We start from the raw sequence: 20109 nt of genomic DNA, 5'->3' as shown, positions 1-20109 counted from the left end.
TAGTCATCTAACTCTATTTCCATGAGTTCAGTCATGCATGTTCTTGAAGGAACACACATATCTATTGCCCAATTTAACCGCAAGGGAGCTCTGGGGCAAAATTGAGCTGTGGACCCTTTCAAGTAAACAACAATGTGTTTTGTTTGTATGTGTTTTGCATCACATAACGCACAGTGAACCAGTTTAGTTTTTGAGGCACATTTTTGTTTACTTGAAAGGCTCCACAGCTCAATTTTGCCCCAGAGCTCCCTTGCGTTTAAATTGGGCAATAGATATGTGTGTTCCTTCCCTATTAGAACTGAAGGGATTATAATTTTTTCTGTAAAGTAAACTCATTTTTGGCACCCTAAACATGCTCAAAAACTCACCGAACTGTGCACACATATATGGCGAAAAATTACGTATTTTATGGGTCCTGCACATGGTTGCTGCAAAAAGGCTCCATAGAAAATTTTAAAATATTAGCCCCTGCGCCACATTCATGCTACATGAACAAATCTTTTGGGAGATTTGCATGATAACAAAACACAACAAAGCCTCAAGGATCCATACCCTAAACTCAACAGGAAGTCAGCCTTTTTGACTTGAAAGAGCAATTTTAACCCATATTTCACCATTTACATGGTCCGTACTTAAACAAACTCCTCCTAGAGATTAGTCTGATCGATTTTTGCTGTGCAGTCTGTGACAATTAAAAGTTGTACAAACGGTGAGTTTCCATCCACGTGCCTGTGGCGTGGCATGGAAAATCTACAATTTGCCATGAAACAGGAAGTTGTTATAACTTAAGTGTACATGCTCTGTACATCTGCACCAAATTTAACACGTATCATAACAGTCCCGCTCTGAACACATCCACATGCCAATATTCACTCAAAGTCATAGCAAAACCTGCTGGCAACAAGAAATGACACGTTTTACGCTGTGATGAACTACTTCTCGCAGGTTTGCCATATCTTCAAAACTATCCCACAAAACCATTAACACATTGGGCCAATCCCTGGCGCCCCCTGGTAGCGTGTCGAAGTGTCCTTGGGCAAGATACTGAACCCCGAATTGCCCCTGTTCCACCAGTGTATGAATGTGTGTGAATGTTAGTTTCTGTTTGAGCACTTAGGCTCAGTGTGTGAATGCAGATGTAATGTAAAAGTGCTTTGAGTGGTCGAAAAGACTAGAAAGGCGCTATACAAATACAGGGCATTTACATTAATCCATGACGCTGGCATGGTGGTGAAGTTTCGCATGACACAGGAAGTTGTTCATGCTCAGATCTGATTCAGATTTGATAAGAGTCCCACCCTGAACACATGTACATGCCAACATTCACCCATAGTCATAGCGCCACCTGCTGGCAACAGGAAGTGACCATTAACGAAGCCGCCACCGCGGCACATTTGACCTACATGCACGAAATTTCTGTGGCACATGTATCATGTCCAGACGTACATAAAAGCCTCTTGGAGCCATTGCCTAAACCAGGGGTTCTTAACCTTTCTGGCAGTCCAACCCCTTTCTGAAGTTGAAAATATTTAGCCTTAAACCAACCATCATTAAGATGAAGCCCCTGGACCAACTGGTAGGCTACTACCAGCGGTGTGTCCACTTTCTGAGCGTGCCTATGGGGTGGCATCCAAATTCGATGATTCGCTATGAAACAGGAAGTTGTAACTTCAGTGCTCACAACTGCACCAAACTTTACAAGTTTGATTACAGTCCTGCCCTGAACACGTTTACAAGCCAATATTCACTCATAGTGAAAAAGTGACTACTCCTAGGCTGTGATGAACCATTTCTTGCAGGTTGACCGTATCTACTTCAAACCTATCTCAGAAAACCCTTAACCTGTAGGGTTGTAACCTAAAGCTTGTGAGTTTTCCTTCAACGGCGTATCCATGGGTTGCTGAGATTCAAATCTCTGCAAACATTACTTTGTATTTGAGTTCCTTCTTTTTATGGTTTTGCGCCAGCAAATATTCAGAATTTCAAATTTGTTACTATTCTCCCAGTGTATTATCTTGTTTTCCGGGTTTGAAACCTTGTAAATGGTGATCTGAAAACTGGTACACATATGTTGGCAATAAGCTAATAAGTCGACCTTTATTGTTATTTATTACCATTATTGTTGTAGATCGTAATTACTTATACAAACAGTACCATAAATATGGTATTTTTGTTTAAATACAATGAATTTCTTTTGAGCTCTGGCTCCTCTATTCTACTACATAAACACGGCCTGGTGTTTATGTGCTTGGCATGCAGAGTAACACAGCCATCTCCAACCATTCAACCATTTTGAAGTTATTCAAGTGATTAACAGGCTCCTTTTATTGCTCCTGCATTAGCCTGCTTTACTCTGACCTGATAAAAAGTGCATACTTCCTTTTCCTCTGGCAGTCTGGCCCTGTGTGACAAACAGTGGCGAGGACTGAAGGGGGAGGGGTGGCAGACAAAGAGGAAGAAGAGATTAGAGATACTGAGTTGCACATGTAAACCCCTGCTGCATTCAAATCTGCCTTCCTGCTACCTTTGTGAAACCTAACCTAGATTGAAGAAAGGCCAAACTCCAGGAGCTCGGGGCTTCTCATCTGCTTGCAGGAGAACAAACTGTTCTCTTTCACTGGCCCATTCAACATGGCCGTGAACAAAAGAGACTTCACTGTGCCTTGTTTGGTCACAAGGCTGTATGCATCAGTCTCAGGCAAGATCTTAAGTTTTTGACTACATGTCAATCATGGAGAACAAATCTTTAAGACCTCAAAATGTTATCCACAGTCATTATCTACAGCAGTAAACAAAACTAGTCGGTAAAGTAGAGAAAACGCCTTCAGCTAGTAACTTGAGCTGCCAGTTGTTGAGCGTTGGCTCAGCTCTGAATGTGCACACTGTGGAGAGACTGGGACCAGGATGTTTTCCCATCAGTTTAGTGATTACCCAGTCTGCCAGGCATGTTGCACTCATGGGAACAGAAAACGCCTTTCACACCGATATGTAGGATTTCCAGTGAGAAAACACATCTGTAGCATTTCTCCAGTTTTCCATGAGAATTACATCAATCACTCATGTAGCTTTACAAAAGAAATATAAATATTTATTTTAAAAATATTACATATGTATGTATCATAAGCACAAGATGCTTTTTCACCATGTTTTCACAAAATAAAAAATATTTCCATCAAAGGTTGGCCTTTTTTCAAAACACAGTAAAATCCAAGGTAATCCCACCCACTTTGATTTTTTATCAACATACTGAGGAAATGGTAATGTCATATACACAATATCTGTTTGTGGACCTAGAGCGTGACTAATGCTTTTTTATCCTGTTTAGACAGCTAAAGATAGTGGTCTTGGTTAAATATTGAAAAGTCAACATGACATACGTTCACTATATTTAACCAAAACCACTTTCCTTCCTTAACTTTAACCAAAGTGTCTGTGGTGACAAAGTCTTTTTATTTCTTTCTTACTTTTTATGTCCACCCTCCACCCGACCACCACCCTGTGCAGTAAAAGAATGTCAAACTTCAGTCAACATAATCTCCACAGGAATTACATATACCCACTAAATATATTTGGCAAAACCATTCAGCCATAAATGTAACTTCTAAGAGACAGGGATTGTATGGCTAGAACTCACAAATTCCTAAGTCTAAGTCACAGTTGACTTAAACACATACCTCCTTTAAGATAGATGGAAATTCCAAAAAAGTCCTCTTTTTTGAGAGCAATGAATGTAAATGAACTCTACAAAAAACTCTTAAACAGTTCAGTGTTTAATATTTCTGAGGATCTAGTGACAGAAATGAGACCTTCCATAATGAACCATTATGTTTTTATTACCTTAGAATGAGACATTTCTATCTACATACACCGCGGGTCCCTCTTACATGGATTTCGCCATGTTGCGCTGCCACGTTTCTACAGTAGCCCATACGAACAAACAGCGTTACAGAGCGCGTTTCATCACTACGTTCTTCTTCTTCTTCTTCTTGTAGAATTCTGCCAGTGTAGATGCTCATCACTACATTGAATACGCATGTAGTAATAATGTACAGTAATAATAATAAAGTAATAAATGGTTTTACTGTATAATTAGGTAAATATAATTTCTTAATACTATGTCTACCTAAAGAAACCTCACTTCTTGACTGGCAACTCTCTGCTGTCTCAGAAGAGACACCTTTTGTGCTGTGTCAGCCACCGTAGCTGTCCTACACTCTTAGAAGGGGGGAGGGGAGCGCAATTCGCAACCTCACCGCTAGATGTTACTAAATCTTACACACTAAACCTTTAAATATCTCAGGCCTATATCATTCCCTTATTTTTCTTATGTCACATGACTAAATAGACTTAGTATATAAAGAAACCTATAAGATAACCTCATGTGGAATAAAATCACAAAACAACGATGTGATGTGAGGACAGAGACTGTTGTGCCCACATCGTTACAGAGAATTGCCCCATCAATATCCCCGATCAAGCACTCAGCAGGTGGTCCATGTTCCGATGCAGTCAAGATGGTCTCTGTTTTCCAAATGTCAGACTGTTTATTGTGAAGATGAAACTTTCATATTATCATCTGGTTGGTGCTGTTTACATTCATCCGAGATGCAAATTCAAAAAATGCACTGTGGAATGTTTGGGGTGTATACGTGTAGCCTATGTAAATAACTGTATATATTGTTTTATTTTATATGTTACCATATTTTAATATAGGCCTACACTTAACTATATGTTGCGTGTGTTGCATGAAGGGACTGCAAATGTTTTTGTTATACAACCTTGTGCTGACAAATAAACAAACAATTGTATCTTGTATCCTTGTATCTTGTATAACAGGTGACGAAGTTATGTACTGTAGGGTTAAAACACACATAAAAGGATCTTACATAGACTAAGATATGCAGTTTCTTGTGTTGTTGCTATCTTCTCATAGCTGAAGTTGAGGTCTCCTGAATATCTTGTGTTGTTCTCATGTGCACTACACCACATGCTCCAGTGCCCCAGGTCATTTCCTACCACACAGCGTTCTTCTATTATTCCTGCTTACCCCTGAACACAGCCCTTCCTCATTTACTTGTTTCCCAGTTCATGGCCCCCAAAGTGCTCCTCAGACATATTGTTGGGACCCCCTGACCTGTAAAACAGTCAATGCATGAGTCTTTGTTGGCTCTTAAGGAAATTAAAGATTATCACTGAAGGGGGCGATGAATGAACAGTGGCTGAATGATGTAAGTGACTGACCCAATATAATTATATTTGCTGATTTTTCAAAGGAAAACATATACACAGACAGTCCTCCACTTTCAAGTCAAATGTGTAGACTAGATCACTGCCATGTTATATGTTATTGCTACTGTGTAGAATACTGCTGGTAAAAAGCACCTTATTAGTTTAAAGTGCTAGCAAACCACGTTATTGCGCTTATGTGTATATAGCAGTACATTTAAATTAAAAGTGCGCAATACACTACTTTAGAATTCATTATTAAATTTTGCGCATAACAACGTATGATTTTCTTGCAATTAATCCATCCATCCATACATCCATCGTCAACCGCTTATCCTGCGTACAGGGTCGCGGGGGGCTGGAGCCAATCCCAGCTGACATCGGGCAAAAGGTGGGGCACACCCTGGACAGGTTGCCAGTCCATTGCAGGGCCACACAAAGACAAACAACCACTCACGCCTAAGGACAATTTAGGGTCACCAATCAACCTAGCTTGCATGTCTTTGGATGGTGGGAGGAAGCTGGAGCACCTGGAGAGAACCCATGCAAACACAGGGAGAACATGCAAACACACAGAAAGGCCGGGGCAACTGGGGTTGGAACCCACTACCTTCTTGCTGTGAAGCAACAGTGCTAACCACTGCATCACCGCGCTGCCCCCTGCAATTAATCATGCTTACAAATTTTAATCGCTGCCCAGCACTAGTAATAATGAATAAACAGTAGCAGCAGAATTGCAGCAGAGAGTATTGCAAATTAAGTATTTAAACAGGTATTCTTGCACAAAACTGGTAATAATGTCCAGTATAATAACAAACTAAGTATCCGTGTGTCAGACACTTAGAGGGAGGACTTTTAAAGTTTGATGGCCACAGGCAGGAATAATAATAATAATAATAATAATAATTATAATAATAATTATAATCTTAATTTGTAAAGCACTTTTCAAAAACAAGTTACAAAGTGCTTTAACAAGTGTAAAGACAATAATACCCAAAAGACAATAATACAAAAACAATACATGATAAAAGCAAGATAACATTGAAAAGACTAAAATACACGTTTAAGATAAATATAAAAGTAGTAAAATAGAATAAAATAAAAGGGATAAAATAAAGTCAAATTAAATCGGGAAAGGCTCTCCTATAAAAGTACGTTTTAAGAAGGGACTTAAAAGAGTTCACTGACTCAGCCGACCTGATTTCCTCGGGCAGGCTGTTCCAGAGCTTCGGGGCCCTGACAGCAAACGCTTTGTCTCCTTTAGTTTTCAGTCGAGACTCTGGAACAGACACAAGACCTCTGCCCGAGGATCTCAAGGTACGTGCTGGTGCTTATGGGACTAAATGGTCAGAAATATAACAAGGTGAGAGGCCATGAAGAGCTTTAAAAGTGATCAATAAAATTTTAAAGTCAATTCTAAAATATACTGGGAGCCAGTGTAATGAAGCTAAAATAGGGGTAATGTGGTCATATTTCTTTGTTCTGGTTAAAAGCCTGGCAGCTGAGTTCTGGACAGTCTGGAATCGATCAGTAGATTTTTGGGTTAAACAAGTGAAAAGGCTGTTGCAATAATCCAGGCGTGATGAGATGAAGCCGTGTGGTCTCTGTGTCCTTAAAAGTTAACATAGATCGAATTTTTGCTATATTTCTAAGGTAATAAAAACATGATTGAACAAGCTTTGTGGTGTGCTGCTCAAAATTTAAATACTATCAAACCAAACACCAAGGTTCTTTGCAACAGGCTTAATGTGATTTACTAGGGAACCAGCAAATGGCAGTATTTGTTTTGCCATCTGCTGGGACCCAATGACCAGGATTTCAGTGTTGTTCAGCTGGAGGAAATTATTTGACATCCAATTCCAAAAGGCAGGTGGTAAGTGAACTCAGCATTCCAGGTTCTGTGGATCTGACAGGCAAGTACATTTTTGTGTCATCAGCATAAATATGAAAAGAAATGCCATGTTTACTGATAATATGTCCAAGGGGAAGCAGATACAAGGAAAACAAAATGGGTCCTAAGACCTACCCCTGAGGCACACCATATTTAACTGGACAGAACAAAGAGACATAGTTGTTTACAGACACGCAAAACTTCCTATTTGACAGGTAGGATGAAAACCATTCTAGGGCAGTACCAGAGAGCCCCACCCAGTGCCTCAGTCTGTCTAACATGATGTTGTGATCAATGGTGTCAAAAGCAGCACTAAGGTCCAGGAGTACAAGGACTGAGCACATGCCATCATCAGCGGACATTAAAAGGTCATTAGTGACTTTAAGCAGGGAAGTGTCAGTGCTGTTGTAATTCCTGAAACCAGATTGAAACTTTTCAAATAATTTGTTATTTTCCAGTACAGTGAGCAGCTGTTTGGACACAATTCTTTCTAGAATCTTCGCAATAAAAGGCAGTTTTGAATTTGGTCTCTTTTGTGGGAGGGAGGGATCTAAACCAGGTTTCTTTAAAAGTGGGTTCACGCAAGCCGTTTTAAAATAACAAGGGACACAACCAGTAGATAGGGAGCTGTAAAAAACAGAGATCAAATGGGGCCCAACAGAATCCATTACTTTCAGTAAAAACTTTGTAGGTATTAAATCAAGTGGGCTGGAGGACACTCTCATTTGTGATACTGTTTTTAAGAGCTCAGACAAGTCGATGGGATAAAACTGGTTAAAACTCTCTTGTTGCTGGTGAGGGACCTCTGAGTAAGAGGCCGCGGGGGTAATAGAGGCTCTGATTGACACCACCTTATTGGTAAAATAAGAAAAAAACATCATTACTTCCAGCTGAGGCACAAGGAGGGGTTGGGTTTACCAGCTGATCCACAGTCTTAAACAGAAACCTGGGATTGTGTTTATGTGTAGTAATGAGTTCAGAAAAATAATGTGTCCTCGCATCCTTAACCATGTTATTGTAGTTAATTAATAAATCCTTCAGACTGAGGTAATGGACTTGGAGACTTTTTTTCCCATCTGCGCTCTGCTTTCCCGCATTCCCTTTTTAGGATGCAAATGCTGTCATTTATCCAGGATTGCTTACTAGCTTTAGACGTAGGCCTAACCTTTAGAGGAGCAGTAATATTTAGTGACGACAAGCAGATTTGATTGAAGTGATCAACCAGATTGTTGGTGTTGGAATCAGACAGGTGTTGGCTTTGGCTCTGAAAGGAGCCTTTGAAACACTTTGTTCATTAAAGATGCGAGAACACACGGAGCTTGGTGAGGCGGCATGAGTAAAAGGCGAATCGCAGCTAAAAACAATACATCTGTGGTCAGATATGGTCATGTCCACTAATTCCACAGAGGAAATGCTGACACCCAGGGAAAAAAGTCCAGTGAATGACCACGGTTATGGGTTTGCCCTTTGACATGTTGTTTGAAGTTAAAAGAAGTGGCCCTATTTAAAAAGTCAGTTGCATTAACATTGGTGGGGTCATCAACATGAATATTAAAATGGCCACAAAGAACAATTCTGTCATAATTTAAAACCAGAGTAGATAAAAATTCAGGAAGTTCTGATAAAAATATGATAGGTTGCAGCCCTCCAAGTTTAAGAGTGAGAACTTCAAAGGAGTTAAATTCATCACAGCGTACTTGATGACATTTTAAATTTTTCCTATACACGCTCACTAGCCCACCACCACGACCACTGACCCTCGGTTGACTAAAACAATCATATTGAGGCGGACACAGTTCAGCTAGCTGGCTGTAGTCATTCATTTGCAACCAGGATTCAGTTAAAAACATAAAATCTAGATTTGCAGACAAGATAAAATCATTTAAGATAAAAGTCTTACTTGACAGTGATCTCATATTGAAGAGAGGCATTTTAAATGCATTTGTTGTGGGTGCTGGAGTTGGTGCAGTTGTCCTAATCCTTATAAGATTACTATGATTTCTGTGTGGGATGTGCACATTTCTTTGGAACAGCGCTGGGAGCAGACAGTTTTACACGCCAGCAGGTGGAGACAGTTGTTTGTGGCAGTGAGCCAGAGATCTGTTCAGTGACCAGTGGTGTGTCCAGGTGTGCTGCATGAATGATTAGTCATTCACGTAAGTCATGTGTGGAGGACCGCACCACATGCTGTATGTGAGCAGCTAACATTTCTGATATTAAAGTTATCGACATAGCACACACCGAGAGCCCTGCGGGCGGACTGGAGCCAGTTGTGGAGGCCAAGGAGTCTACTGAAGCGGCCAGCACCGCGACCAACTGTGGGAATGGGACCAGAGATAAAAATGGACTTTCCACACTGCTTTAAAACGTTAAAAAGATGGTTAAAATCTGATTTTGTCAGCTCAGACTGCTGAAGAGCTGTGTCATTTCTTCCCACATGGACACTTCCTCAATCACTCTTGTGATGGAGGATGGGAGCGATGGCATCAGGTCCAGAAGTTTTATTAAAATGTCAGCCGTGGTGGCACCGGGGAAGCAGTGAGTGGTAGCGTTAAAGAAACGGATGTTTGTGGTTATGGAGTCACCAATTATTAGTGTGGTTGGGGAGAAAAGAGGACGAGGAGATGCCGGTTGTGGGGTTCCAGAGCAGGACTGAGCAGAATCTGCTTCAACACTGCGTGCGGACTGAGGATGGAGTGTGTGAGCTGCCGAGTGTTGTGTTGGAGTAGCAGTAACATACCTGAGAGAAGGGCTACCCGACGGTGCAGGGTAGAGACGACCTCCGGAGCGTCTGAGCACAGCCTCCTTTAGGATCCTACGTCGGGAAGCGGAGGTTTTTCACCGATCACCGTTGGTCACCAGTGGAGGAGATGCAACAGTGTCGGCAGGCACTGTCCGCCGAAAGAGATCCGTATCAGGGAGACTTGAAGCCGCAGGTGCATCCGCTGGAGTGACCGGAGTGTCGTTAGACAGGGCTGCAAAGCGGTTGGAGAGGCAGCCCCGTCCGATCCTCTCTTGCAGCCACGGACCACCACTTCAGCCCAGGTTGACTGATGCTTCGGGGTCGAGCAGGAGGAAAGCCTAGGAAGGCCAGAGGGGTCCCATAGCACCTCCTGGATGTTAACGGTTGCGCTAAGAGAAACAATCTTTTTGGCTTGTACTGAAGTCACATCCATAAAGCCAGTCAGCAGGGAATCTTTCTCTTTGAGTTCCTCTGAAAGTCGTCGGATGTCTTCCATAAGGTCAGCAATCTTTTTGTTCTCTTTCTTAAGGAGTGTGCGGTCCTCATGGGGAAGAGTTATCTCGGCTAGCATAACGTTAGTCACTTTGTTGTGATCAGTAGTGTTGATAGCGTTTTGACAGTCATCTAGCTTAAAATCCATGTCGGATGACTAAAATCCTTAACCCACATAAAACTTAAGTTAAAAACTTTTATAATATATATAAAATATATAAATATAAATATACTTAACCTTTATATTTTGACATATACATTTGTGAGTATCTGGAATATTACAGCTAGACAGTCAGAGGACACTATTGAGAGAAATTGTAGTACTCACACTGAAGTGTGAAAGTTGTGAGAACATGGATTTCGGGTAACACATATAAACATAGTTGAATTAGGACAACCCAGTGAGTTAATTTGCCCCGAAGGGACAGTAGGTTCAAACAATATGGAAAACAGACGATGAACAGTGGTGCTCAAAACACTGCAAACAATACCTAAGTCCTGGAAAACATAAAGTGAGATTTTTGGCTAAACTGGATAATTCAGACAGGTACTACTTGTTCACTATAGTAATATCACCCATATCTTTTGCCTTTTCTTCCCCTCTTTTGTCTACTTTTTCTGTTTAGACCAATTTAACAATACTTACCAATTCATGTTTTATTTATTCAAACTTTTGTGTTGCTCTACGGAGGAGGCAGCTAGAAGGAGAAAATACTGGCACACTGGCATCCTGGCTGTGGCTAAATCTGCGTCTGTCTACTGCAGAGGCTCTATACTCAACCAAAAAAATAAAAAAGTAGAGTGTTCAGTTACTGCTACTGTACTGTTAGTATAACAATAATATATTAATTACTATATTCATTATAATTTCATATTATAGTATACTATTTTAACACTAGTTGAATATTAAATTCAGTTACAGCCGTTTCATTTCTGGGGTTTTTTAATTTATTTAATCTTTGTGCAAGCAAAAGGCTCTACATTGGTTTCTTATTTGTTAATGCTAAGAACTAACTTGTCAAAATTCATATTGTTTAACATTTGAAAGTTGCTGTAGCACATCAAACTTTTATTAATGTTTAAGAAATTACCTTTAATTAAGGCTGTGATTGGTCGGTTAACGAAAACTGAAACTGACAAGCACTTCGCCTTTGTGAAAAGTTGAACATGTTGAACGACAAAAAGCACCAATATAGCAAACGTTAAATGACCAGCAATCCAATCCCAAACCTTCCTTATCTTCTCCCAGTTTCCCTCTGTCTTACCGCTTTAGCTGCTGACAACATCGCTCTGTCTCCGTCACAGAATGACCAGAGCACCATTTCTCTCAGTGCTCTACTGGCGAGTCCAACTATGTTTTGAAGGAGTAGCGGCGGGAAGGGGAGGGAGGTACGGTAGGTTGATGTCTTAAAAGTTACTGGCACACTGCATATAAATAATTTTTCTGATTGCAAGTAGGCCTATCTGTAGACGCACAGGCGAGAGCCCTGTGTGGGCGGGGATACTCATAGTGTCACCCACTTTTTCTGTTTAATTAAATCGCACACTTTCTGCGGTTATGTAATCGCACATGACGACATCGCGATTGTGATTGCGATTAGATTTATCGTGTATGTATAATAATACCAGCTTTTCATTGCTTCAAAAGTAGGGGAAAAAAGCAGGCAAAACAGGACACACATAACAGTGATGGCATCATAGTTCCCAAATGAAACCTCTTATTTTCATGATTAAGCATCACATTTCCAAGTCATTCATACTTCCATTAAGTTCCTTTTGACAAGAGAAACTTTTGTGTGTGAGTGTAGACAGGCCAAGTGGGGCTGAGGAGAGCCCAGACACAAGAATGAGTTCCTTTATTACAGGCTGACACTGATAGCAACACAGGAACACCATGCATATCAGTACATAGGCCTGCATTGAGACACGTTCACAGGCTCATAAGCCAAAAAAAATTAACTTCACACGGACATTTAGTGGACACTGTCTACAAGTTTGGTGCAAACAAAATAACTGATGTTTTCATCCAATGACTGTTTAAGGCCCAAAACAACTTAGTGGTAATCGGCTGATGAGTTCAAGCAACACTGTGGCAGATATGCAGCACTAACATTAGCCTGAAGACATATTTTGGTCTGACGTCTGAGACCTTGTGTCAACAGATGACCTGACAAACACATAAGACAAGAAGAGAAAACTCTGTCCCCTGCTGCATGAATAGTCAACATCAAAGTTGCAGCAGCAGCCAAGAGATATGCTGACTTTTAGTCCCTAGTATGGTTCAACCTCCAAAAACATTGGATCTTACATTTCCCATGATGCAGCCAAAGGTGCCTCTTTGTCAGATCCGACCTCTCTGGTAAAACCCCACAAATCTTCGAACTCTATGTCTTTGGACATGTCCAATGCCACCTTTTTTAAATTCTTGTCATCTACTATATTTGTGCATGGAAACTACAGTATGGTTAGTTAGGGATACAAAGATTTTTTAACATAGATCAAACATTTAAGCGTAGATTTGTTTTTAACACTTATGTAAATGCTCCGTATTTGTATAGCGCCTTTCTAGTCTTTTCGACCACTCAAAGCGCTTTTACACTACATTCACACACTGAGCGTAAGTGTTCAAACAGAGACTAATATTCACACACTGGCAGAACAGCCCCCAGGGGCAATTCGGGGTTCAGTATGTTGCCCAAGGACACTTCGACATGCAACCTGGGGGAGCCGGGACTGAACTGCCGACCTTCCAATTAACGGTCAACCTCTAGCTCTACCCCCTGTGCCACAGCCACCCCAAAAGTATGCAGAAATAATTTGACTTTTACTTCCACAATTATGTAGTTGTGTAATGATACTATTTAATGGAACTGTTAAGAGGTATGGTCTCACTCCCGAAAAAAGCAATGGAAAAATTACTTCCTTTATGTAGTAACCTTAAAAATATATTGTTTTTAACTTACCACACAGTTGTTTGATTACCTGTGAAAACCCAATCCTAAACGGGCCATATGTCAAGAGCAATTTTCTAATGCTAAGTCTATGGCGGAAAGCCACCTGAAAAGGTCTGTTTTTTTGAAATTGCAGTAGACATAACTGCAACGCCATTCTGCACAGTTCATCCACCAAACTACAATACATCAAAAACTTAGCTGCTTGTTGGCTAACCCACTCCTGCACCAGATCACATCAACTTAACTTCAATTTTATATGCACACCATTCATAGAAAGTTTATATACATGTCAACATTTATATACAAATATATATTTAAATTTAAGTTTGCCTACAGGGCTAACAGGTCAGTGGATGATGCAGTCAACTTGGGACTGCATCACATCCTGCAACACCTCGACTCTCTGGGATCCACTATATCACAGGACCTGAAGTGGGAGCCCAACACTGACACCATCATCAAGAAGGCCCAGCAGAGGATGTACTTCCTGCGCCAGCTCAGGAAGCTCAACCTGCCTAAGGAGCTGCTGATCCAGTTCTACACAGCCATCATCCAGTCTGTTCTCTGCACCTCCATCACTGTCTGGTTTGGATCTGCCACCAAAAAGGACAGGAGCAGACTACTACTATTAATAATGAGTTAAAAATAACGGGGTACCACCCTGGAATCAGGGACCAACCACTGAACCTTGGATGCAGGGTCAAAAAGGGGTGTAAAATTGGCAATATTTAAGATGAACAGTGAAGGGTTGAATCCGAGCACAGACTGTTACAACCAGCTGTTATCACAACAAATGCACAAAAAAAATCACGTGCAATTGAATTGATTTAACTTTAGCAACATTGATCAACAATGAATAATGTTTCAACTACAACAAGCATAAAGGCAGCATGCAAATGTGTGGCACATGTGGATGTGTATGTGCATGGGAGAGAATGACAGGGTTTTGAGAAAGAGAAAGCAACATGTCAGAAGTCGTTCAGTGAGTGGCTGCGTCACATGAGAATTTAAGATGGTGGACACGGAAAGTTAACACAAAGGAGAAGCAAGATGGAGGACACGACTCACACATCTGACAAGATGCCGTGGAGCAAAGATAAGTTATGCTACCACACAACCTATGCATTTAAGGTGTGTGTCTCTGCATAAAGTGTGTAGATGTACACTATATTGCCAAAAGTTTTACATTAAGTGTGAGCAAGGATGAGATAATCCTAAATTTTTCATCCGTTGCCACTGCCCAAGCCTAACATCTCCACACTGGACACCTCCTATTGTTACAATGATGTTGCCAGTCCGTCCACTAAGTGATCAGCCTGTGCCTCACACAGCGATGCCCCTCTTCCCTGGATCTAGATATTAATGCTCGGATGACCTGCAGTTACATTGGCCAAGACAAATCTGAGGCTATCCTCATTGCTTTTCCTGCCACAATTTGCAAAGTCTCCCATCTAAAGATGTCCATCCCTGGTTTTATTAAATCCTGTTGCTGACGTAAAAATATTGATGTAACTTTAGAATCCACCCTTTGTTTAGACACACATTTCCAGGAGGGAAACCAGGATTTGAATTTAAACCAAATCTTGGTTTTGGTGTCGTTTCATTTTTTAGGCTTTTGTTTTTACATGTAGGTCTATCTTTGTTCACCCATGTTTAGAGGTACCACCACCACTGTTAGGATCCTTCGGTTGACAGACAAACTGAGCTGGTAAATGTGAACAATGTGACCTCAGAGAAAGAGGCCAGGGATGGGCAGTATTTATGATATTTATATTTCAAATACAACATTTTTGGATTTTGTAATTTGTATTTGGTAGGGTTAATAAAAATGGCCTTCTGTTGTATCAAAAATTTAGTGCTTTGTATTTTGTAGTTTAAAAATACTGTAAAATACTTTGAGAAGTCTACTTGATGACATCATAAGAATGCTGCCTCTGATTGGTTAAATTGCTCAGTAATTTTCCAAGACTTGTTGAGTTCAGAACAGCAACTTGACTGAGACCCAAAGAAGGTCATGGTTAGAAATGTGTAGGTTTCCAGATTTCTATCGATTTTTAGCAAAAATTGCTACAATTTAGATTAACACTTCCTGTTAAGTTTTGGTGTTTGTTTTAGTAGCCTAGCCTAAATCGATTTACGTGATGTTCTAGCTAACTATCTGACATATGTTAACTTGGGTTATGCATGGGTTGTGCACGAATAAAACAATAATAAAGCATTTTAGAGTTGAGCATACATTAAACTGTTGGTTTCTTTAAAACTAACCTTATCTTACTTCTTCCATGGCAATGGCAGCGCGGGTAGACACAGCGACCAGTAGCTCCCTTAATTTTTGCTATATTTAATATGGAAACTCATCTAAGTATGATCACCTATGACAGAAATACATTAATCAATATTGGAAAAGAAAGTGCCGGGACTGGACTGAGTGCAACAGTTCTGGAAACGATAACTAGCAACATCAGAGAAGAAAGAGAGAAAAGCGAGCAGGGAAAAGAGTGACACAAAATGTTTGGAAAAAGGCTTTCCCTCTAGTTATCGCTAGTTATCGTTTGCCCCGCCTACTCCTGGCTAATGGCCGGTCGTTGGAGAGTAAAATTGAGGAATTAAGACTAAGGCTCACTCAGCAACGGGAAAACAGAGACTGCTGTGCCATCATCTTCACAGAAACCTGCCTGTGAAAACCAGGAAATAAAAGCTGAAATTCTGAACTCTTGTCTCATACTCATCTTTTGATCTTAAACCCAAATGTCTTCAGTGAACAACAAAAACAAAGGGATTTGCCTCACTGTTCCAATACAATAGTGCTCAAACAGAAACTAACATTCACACTCACTCATACACTGGCGGAATAGCCGCCACGGGCAATTCGGGGTTCAGTATCTTGCCCAAGGACACTTCGACACTCAACAAGGGGGGGGGGGGGATTGAACCACCGACCTTCCGATTAACGGCCAACCGGCTCTACCTCCTGAGCCACAGCCGCCCCCATTTGGATGGGACTGTACATCATCAGTGACCTCATACATCAGCAAATGTGTTGATGATGTGTTGATCATCATGACTAAAACGATAAAATCATTTAAATAAGCTTACAGCACTGCCAGAGCGAGACTGAAAGATGGCATCCAGGAGGCAAAGTGGTTACATCAGCAGAAACTGGAGAGAGACCTCAACACCAACAGCACCAAAGATCAAAAACATCACAGGCTACCAAAGCAGGAGCTCCCCCATCATTTGTGAATCCACATTAAGAGATGAACTTAACACCTTTTATGCTCGCTCTGATCTCCTCAACAAAGAGTCAGCTGTAAAGTCTACTCCACCTCCAGAGGACCGGCCCCTGTCAGTATCCACAGCAGATGTGAGGAGAGTCCTGCAGAGAGTGAATATAAGTAAATCAGCTGGGCCTGATAACATCGCTGGCCGTGTACAAAAACCTGTGCCAACCAGCTAATTGATGTTATCACAGATATTTTCAACATCTCACTGTCTCAGGAGAGGGTTCAGCCACCATCACTGCAGTACCTAAAAAGTCTGCAGTGTCTAGTCTGAACGACTACCGCCCTGTGGCTCTCACCCCCGTTCTGATGAAGTGCTTTGAAAAACTGGTTCTTCAGTACATAATGAACAACATCCCAGCCAGCCTGGACCCTCAGCAGTTTGCTTTCAGAACCAACAGATCCATAGAGGACACCATCTCCACTGCCCTCCATTCAGCCCTCACACACCTTGAGAAAAACAACACCTACATCAGAATGCTGTTTGTGGATTTCAGCTCAGCATTCAACACAATCTCCCCATGAAGCTGATCAGCAAACTCAGCACTCTGGGTTTAAATACCACACTCTGCAACTGGATATTGGACTTCCTCACAAACAGACCCCAGTCAGTTCGGATTGGCGGACTCACCTCCTCCACTCTAGTGCTCAACACGGGAGCCCCCCAGGGCTGTGTGCTCGGCCCCCTCCTGTTCCAGCTGTACACCCAAGACTGCATCCCCCGACACGGAGAGGATTTCAAACAACGATGAGACTTCATATCGGGAGGAAATTCATAATCTTGTAGAGTGGTGCTCAGTGAACAAGCTACTGCTCAACGTCAGTAAAACTAAGGAGCTGATCATTGATTTTAGGAAAAAGGAGATAAAAACACACACTCTTGTCTACATCAGTAGAGCTGAGGTGGAGCAGGTCAACAGTTTCAGGTTCCTGGGAATCAGCATCACAGAGAACCTGTCATGGTTGTCTCACATCTCCACGCTGGTGAAGAAAGCTCAGAAACGACTGTATATCTTGAGGTAGTTTAAGAAGGCCAAATTCCCGCGCCAAGTTCTTGTCAGCTTTTACAGAGGAGCAACAAAAAGCAGACTGACTGGAAACATCACAAACTGGCATGGGATGTGCACGGCCCAGGACCGGAGGGCTCTGCTCAGAAGATCATTGGTACCTTCCGAGCATCAGTGATATCGGTGAGGTGAGGTGTCTGCAGAGCCCAAAGGATACTAAAGGACAGTACCCACCCAGCCACAGCCTGTTCACCCTGCTGCCTTCTGGGAAGAGATATAGAAGTTTCTGCTGCCGCACCACCAGACTGCAGAGCAGCTTTTCCCCCAAGCTGTCAGCCTCTTAATCTCTTAATTCATCCTCAGCACTGCTCCACTTTTCACATTTTTATTTACAAAATTATGTGTTGATATTTATATCATAATAGGCTGTATATTAACATATTGGGAGAAAACCGGTAGTTTTATGTCAAATCAGACAATATAAATAAAATTTAATTGAATAGTATGTATGTAACAAAAAAATCTAACAAAAACCCATGGCAAGACACTGTGTTTTACTTGTGTAGTGTGTCTGACTGTTGGTGTAGTACAGTGCAGTAGTCAGTAATATGATACCATAGTCTGTTTTTCCTCTTGTAAGTTCAGAGTGCTTTCACAGAAAAGAGTCACACACACAAAGAAATAACTGTTAACAGACAGCAACAGCTGGAGACTTACCACTGGAGCAATTGGAGCCCCCCCAGCCCGGCTCACACTGGCAGGTGTTGGGGGCCATACAACGGCCGTGAACACAGCTCTCTGCACAATGAGCTGGACATGGAGGAGACAGGAAGACTGGGATCAGTACAGTCACAAAGACTTTTAAAAAATATATCTGCAATAGAATTAGTTATGTAGGGGTAACTAAATAAAGTTTCACTTTATACTTTCCCTTTAACAGAGCTGTATAATTGATGTAGCACTTGAATCTGACTCGTAAAATTAGGACTTGCAAATCTATTTGGGATGTGAAAATTGGCTTACTTGAGAATTCCATGTCTAAAGGCTTGACTTAATCCAAAAAAGGACCAGAACACTAAAAAAAGGATCAGACTTTATTTATAACTTGACTGAACCACTTTTAAACAATCATTGTTTTCTGCTCTAAACTAATTATTGTCAGTTGATGTTTGGGCTCTTGTGTACAGAACTTCATGACAAACTCAGAACACACATTTGACATATTAGTAAGTAAGTAAATAAAACCTACCCTCCAGTCATCAATGATGGTGTATCTGTTGAAAGTTTAAATATCTCTGCATAGAGTTTTATAAAATTCTGTGCACTTAAAAGTGTTCTTACGGGAGGTTTAATAGTGTGGTTTGGTAACCTGTCTGTGTTTGAACTGAAGCAAAATTTTTAAGCAAGCTTCTAATAATAATATAGCCGCAAGCGGCGATTCCCGGGTTCAAACCTTTTTTCACAATATCGCCATCAAAATAATTTCACACATGTGGTTCAATATTGTAATGAAACACATCCTGCAAGTTTAGTAACGATTGGACAGGCATTTTCTGATCAATAGCTTCATTTGTGTGATTCCACATCCAGTTATTGTGCATTTATAGCGCCTCATAGTGGTTGATTTGAATGAGACTTGCAGTGTATGTGTGAGGTCCTTATCTAGACATATCCTGGAAGTTTTGTGTTGATTGGACAAACATTTTGTATTTTGTAGCCTGATTTGCGTTAGATCATCTGTAGTTTGTTTGCATTTATAGTGCTCCCTGGTGTTCAATTTGAATGAAACTATCAGGGCGTGTTTCAGTTACTTATGATGACATATCCTGAGAGATTTGTTGTCATTGGAGAATGTGATTTATAGTGTAATTTGTGTGATGCTAAGCACCTTTCTTGCACTTGTAGCACCCCCTAGTGACATATGTACATCAAACTGTTCAGGTATATCTGGGACACCTATCTGAACATATCCTGTGAGTTTAGTGATGATTAGCCCTATATGGTTGCTGTTTTGTATTTATTTATGTCCAGAGCCACGCCCCTTTCGAAGTTCATTGGTCCATACTGTATCTTGAAAAGTAATTGAGATGCTTTATACAACTTTTAATTCCTTGAGGCTTTTTTGTAGAGCACATTGAGCTGCACCTGTGTGAGAAATTTCAAGTCAATCAGACTTACGATGTGAGGAGCGTGGCCTTTCAAAGTTTGCATTTTTAAGCCGCATTTACAGCACGATTGAGTTCATATTTCTATGAAAGCTGATGCACACCATTTCTAGTTATTCCTCCAAGTTTCATGTTTTTAGCTCATTCCTGCTCACGGGAATTTGAGCCGGCGTGGCAGACAACAAATAATAATAACTAAAACAGACATAGACGTACAAGCTGAAGAGGTGCCACTGTATGAAAATGCACTGGTGAACTAACAGTTTTTTTAAAAACTCAGCAAAACAAAACAGAATAATAGGAGTGGTGTTGTATAATAATGGTACAATAAATCTAATATTCACTCTCCT

General features: G+C 41.0%; 1 protein-coding gene across 1 annotated transcript in view; it reads right to left on the bottom strand.

Annotated features, from left to right (window-relative positions):
• The window catches only part of megf10 (multiple EGF-like-domains 10), a 108685-nt gene that overhangs the window by 64165 nt on the left and 24411 nt on the right, over nucleotides 1–20109 (bottom strand). The window contains exon 5 of the mRNA XM_038733535.1: nucleotides 18312–18404. Coding sequence (XP_038589463.1) covers nucleotides 18312–18404 — 93 coding nt within the window. The remainder of the gene's footprint in view (nucleotides 1–18311; nucleotides 18405–20109) is intronic.

Source organism: Micropterus salmoides, unplaced genomic scaffold, assembly GCF_014851395.1.
Source record: "Micropterus salmoides isolate LMB-PRFRI ecotype aquatic unplaced genomic scaffold, ASM1485139v1 Ms_hic_scaffold_20, whole genome shotgun sequence".
In the NCBI taxonomy this organism is placed as follows: Eukaryota; Metazoa; Chordata; class Actinopteri; order Centrarchiformes; family Centrarchidae; genus Micropterus; species Micropterus salmoides.
This window is presented reverse-complemented; position numbering and strand designations above follow the sequence as displayed.